This window comes from Rhagoletis zephyria, unplaced genomic scaffold, assembly GCF_001687245.7.
Source record: "Rhagoletis zephyria isolate East Lansing unplaced genomic scaffold, Rhagoletis_zephyria_1.1 Rzeph_scaffold_15804, whole genome shotgun sequence".
Classification (NCBI taxonomy): Eukaryota; Metazoa; Arthropoda; class Insecta; order Diptera; family Tephritidae; genus Rhagoletis; species Rhagoletis zephyria.
Genome location: NW_016172870.1, coordinates 1 through 5,388, shown reverse-complemented (window position 1 = coordinate 5,388; position 5,388 = coordinate 1). Strand labels below are relative to the sequence as shown.

At 38.6% G+C, this 5,388-nt stretch overlaps 1 protein-coding gene across 1 annotated transcript in view; it reads right to left on the bottom strand.

Annotated features, from left to right (window-relative positions):
* Positions 1-4,695, bottom strand: part of LOC108379182 (uncharacterized) — a 9,185-nt gene extending 4,490 nt beyond the window's left edge. The window contains exon 1 of the mRNA XM_017635505.1: positions 3,394-4,695. Within this exon, the coding sequence (XP_017490994.1) occupies positions 3,394-4,121 (728 nt within the window). The 5' untranslated portion in view covers positions 4,122-4,695. The remainder of the gene's footprint in view (positions 1-3,393) is intronic.
* Between the last annotated feature and the right edge of the window lie 693 nt (positions 4,696-5,388).

Genomic DNA, 5,388 nt, shown 5'->3' with positions numbered 1-5,388 from the left:
TTTGAAAGTCAAGTAGAGAAAAATCCAATTGATAAAGTTGAAAATTCATATATAAGGGTTTTTCGACTGGCTAAAGCCGAATCCGAAGTCCGTTAACCTCCATTATGTCATGTTCGAGGTCATTGGAGGGTCAAATAGGACAAACAATTTATTGAATATTTTATTTTTTTTCTCGCTGAATCCGAATATGAGGGTCCCTTGATTCCTCAAGGTCATCTAGAGGTCATGCCGGTGGCATCGCAAGGTCGAATTCAGAAGAATTGCATTGAATTTTCAGGTTTATTCAATTAATTTTTCCCTACATGACCTTCAAATGACCTCGAACTTGACGTGATGGAGCCTAATAACATAGGGATATAAAGGTGTGGTTCAATATGTAAACCCGTGTAATTAATGAAAAAAGATTTCATGAAAATAATTGTGAATATTATGCTGACTACACACGTGGCAACCGTTGAAGCAAAGCGATGAGGCAACCTGATGTTCTTGGTTAATACTGCACGAGGCAACCGCAAGTATTTGCCCTGTTATGAAATAAACATGCGGAAGAAAATTTGTTTTCTACCAAAACACCTTTTCAGCTCACTTGTTTTCAATAAATTCAATACACAACGATACACATGAGGCAACCGACACGGCAACCAATACAAATTATCAAAATATTTTAATTTTCTGGCAACGGTTGCGCAACACGAATTTCTATGAGCAACATTCCTACAGACAAGGCAACGGTCGAAGCAACATGCCTTGGTTGTCTCAACGGTTGCCTCGTGTGTAGTCAGCATTACATTAGAAAAATGTGTACACTAACAATTGATACTGACTGTACATATGTATGAATATACTATATAAGTGTGTACATACATACATATGTGTTCGAGTGCTATTTTACACTCAATTGCAATTAAATGCGAAATGTCATAAATAATGCTGACTTTTGGCGAAGTCGGAAGCTCATGCTGATATGTGTACATACATATGTATGTATGTACATACGAATGTATGGATTAATCAGGTTTACACAGGCATACAAGTACATACATACATACAAGCACACAACACAGCAGAAGTGCATCGTTAATTGCGTTGATTAAATGTAATTAATTCATTATACTTAAAAACAATGTTATGCGGCCTCTAGGCACGCAATCGGCATTGTTGATGCTCAGCACAAACGTACATGTATACCCAGTGGGAAAATGTAATGTATGCTAATCGAAAAAATAATCAGTAAAAACCCGTTTTCAAATTCGAAAATGCATTTTTTTTCCTTATGACGATGTCCTATGAAAAGCCTTACCTAGTAATTGAGGAATGTATGCGATTTAACATACATTTTTTTGGAACTTGTTTCATACATTAGAATGTTGATTACATATTAATCAGTAATAGAATCTTAAACCTGTAAGAAAAGCATTACAATATTTATCACACATGTAATGCATTACTACTTTTCCCACAGGGCACGTTTGCATGATTATGCCTTTCTGCATGTATCTGCTTGTCTGTAGGCCTTGCAGGGAAAATAGCACTTTTTCAGTGGCACACTTTAAGTGAAATCTGAATACGATTAATTCTGTTTGAACGAAGTTTTTGGCATTATACTAAAAACGAAACTTTATTTTCCTCAATCCAAATTTTTTAAAACGGTATGAAAAAATTCCTTTACCCGCCGGTCTTTAATAAACTTCTCATGCGCCTATATTAGTGCTTTTTAGGCATGGTGCACATTAAAGCGATGCGATAGGCGATGCGTCTCGCGGTGCTTAAGGAGACCAGGCTCAATGTGTATATCAAATTTGGTCGAGATCGGTCAAGTAGTTTTTGAGATACGCATATTTATATAACAATTTTGAGTATGTAAATATTGATGATCCCTTTAACCACACTGCTCAAAAAATCTGCACGTCTGGCACATACACACATATAAATTCAAGGCCGACAATTTTTACGCAATTGCATTGGATGTGGTATCAATTTATTCACAAATAAATGTTATTTTAGATAAATGCCACATATTTGGAAAGTTGCATAGACATTTTTGAAATTATCGATGATCAAAGTTCGAAAATGAAGAAAAATAGGGGCTCATTAAAATTAAACCGATGAAAACTCCCAACAACCTAAGTCTAACAACTCTGAAAAAAGTGGCACTTGGTTAAACACTAGTATAGGACCACACTACATTGTAACCAATACTAGTAACCAAAATGGTCAAAACATATGGAGAAAATGCGGTTATATTAACATTACGATGTCATTGAACCTGGCCACCTCTGGTCCAACGCATTAACATGGCACTACGCACTGAATTTCATAAGATTTTGTATAAACTGAATATTTGATAATTTTTCAAGGTGATTTTTAAATTTAAATAGCAAAATCTATTATTAAAAATTAATTTTCTCAAAAAATGCGTCGTGCCGATGGGCCAAGAAGAGGTGGTGTTCAACACATATATCAGTTTTTTACGTTTGAAGTGGTCCAGGTCAGCATAACAAGTTACTAGTACGCAACCTGGTCCTTTAAAACTACGTCCCAGTGGACCACCTGGTCCTCAAATTTTTGCAGGGCTATTATTATATATACATCGTTTGAAAGGTCTAATAATCCTCCCTTCAAAACTTGTTCGATTTTTAAAATCGGAAAGAAAATAGTCAAGCTATAACGGGTTTTTGGCATACACAAAATGGAGGGTTAAGGAACTATACGGTACCTATTTCCATGTTGTACTCGACCATACCTACAACCTACACTAGGTTTTGTTTCGGGTGTATTTCATGACTTTTTTTTTGTAGCACCGTGTTATCGGCTCATTTGCAGGAAATGCGATGTTTTATGGTTAATTTGTAAATGTTGATTGCGGAAAGTAGGCGAGAAAGGCACTCCAATGAGGCGTGTTTCCCTTTTACGCAATTAATTATGTTGAAGTGTTGAAATATGTAGCATAAATACACTGCGTGTGGTGGAGCATTTGTTTGGTCAGCTTCGCACAGCTGGTTCAGAAAAGGAAAAGTGCTTTTTAATTGCACTTGTAACTTGCTGCACAAAAACTACTGACACACACACACAATCATTCCCATAACTGCTGCTATGTTTGTATGTACATTGTGTATTTATGTACAATGCATGCGCGCTTGCCGGCTACACATACATAGTTGACGAAGTTTGCAAATTGTTAACCTCTTTTAAATTAAATTGTCACTTTTCTCCATTCCAATTCACACACAAACACGCAACCGCACACAAACCAATAGGCGCACGAGCGATTCGCCTTGTCAGCAACTATGCCAGCTGTCAGTCTTCTGAGCACCGTCCGTACGTCAAGCAGTTGCACAAAGTTGCAAGGCACAGGACAGATTTCAACATAACTAAATATTCCACTTTACCTACCCTTCATACTGATATGCGGACTCGGGCGTTGCGCTGCCACCGCTTCCATTCCCATAGCTGCCATTGTGTCCCGTGCCGCTGCCATCGCCTCTTCCATAGCCACCTACGCCACCGCCGCCGCCACCACCACTGCTCCGTGCAGCGTTCTCCGTCCCGGGTGTCATTTTCAAAAGTGACGCGCCTTTGTATATCGTTTCCGGTGTTAATGTTATTAAAATGGACTCGTCCAAAGCTTTGGCCGAGTTTGCCGCTGTAGCTGAGTGTGCTGTCGTCACAGAAGCAGAGCTGGCCGGTGTGCCGTCGTCACTGTCACTGTGTCGTCTTTCCGCAGTTGTCAACGGCTGTTGCTTTTGCTGAAACTGCAAAACTCGCTGTTGTTGTCGTTGTCTTGCTGCAGCGGTGGCTGCCGTTGGTCCAGCGGCCGAGTGCAGTGTTCCTGATGCGAAGAAATTATTTTGCGCGTTCTGCCATTTCAGCTGGTCATTGACAGCGCCTGCGCCGAGTAAATCAACAGCGCGGGCGTCGTCGGTGAAGATATGTGCACCCAGAGCCTTCAGTATTATCGGACTCTTTTTGATCAGGGCGGCGATGCTGTCGTGGGCGCAAGGCGTTGGCTGGTGGCCACGTCTTGCTGCAATGGGAGTCGAATATGTGCCCGAAAGGAGCAGTGTGGGGCACAGCAAGGCGCAGCCGACAATCAGCGTCCACGGTTGCTTGCTAACGCACATTTTTGCCGCTTTATGGGATTTTTCCTTGGTTTTATTTATGCTGTAGCGCTATGCCACTTCTGCTGTGCTTATGTTTTTCGCTTCGCTGTTGATGTGATGTTCTTGAAGTGGCCAAGGTTCGCGCCTCCAGTTACCGTTAAAGTGTTGCGGCGCAGCTGTGCTAGTTGTTATGTGTTGTATTTCAGCCGACGACAAAAAACATTCCGCTCGTAAGAAAATTCAAAAGAGAAGCGGAAATGTGAGGCTAGAGGGTGATTTGTTGCAGTTGTTGTTAAAAAGGACTAGGATTTGAATTATTTTAGCCAGAAGTTGTTTCTGTCTTAAGTGTGGTGCTAGAATAAAAAGGATTGGATTTCGTTTTCAGGGCGAAAGTCACGTTTGATTTTCATAATCCATTTTTTTGGCTGTATTTGAAGTGCTCTTTGGAGTTTTGTTGTTGCCTTTCCAAGTGTCTTGACACTACAAATTGAAAGAGCTCAGACACTGTCACGTCGAATCTGTAAAGACGGAAAGAAAGAAGAGTTATCATTATTAAAACAGAATTGCAGTTTGAGGAAGAGCAAGAAATATGGCATAAAATTGTTGCTAGGATATTATATTTTAGATAGAGGAAATTATAGTAGAAGAAGCTTCCATGCTGATACATACATATGTATGCAACTTTTGGTATAAAGAGATTGATTTACTTCGGTTTTTGAAAAAATTTTAAATCTACTCCTCTACTCCGCTTGACTTCAATTTATTCCGTTTTTTTTTCATTCATGTTATGCCCCTCTTGCCCTCTTGGGGCCGTTTTTTGAGTGTTCACCACCGGTTTCAGTAAAAAAATTGAAAGTTAGCCAAATCTTACTGTTAAAAATTAACTCTTTCATAGCAATGCGGCAATAAAGTAACTTCGTTATTTTTTGATGTATGGCTGTAGAAATTGGCGGATGCAGAACTATACATAAGTTGTTAAAAAATATATGTAGAATAAAATTTATATGAAGTAGAAAAGGTTTAGATCCTATTGCTCTTTAAAAAAGTAAGTGTTGGAAACGTTCTACTTTATAGAAAATGCTAAATATTACCTAAATATGCAACATATTATCCTTACGTTCTTATTTTTGCATGAATAGAAAATATTGNCAGAACTATACATAAGTTGTTAAAAAATATATGTAGAATAAAATTTATATGAAGTAGAAAAGGTTTAGATCCTATTGCTCTTTAAAAAAGTAAGTGTTGGAAACGTTCTACTTTATAGAAAATGCTAAATATTACCTAA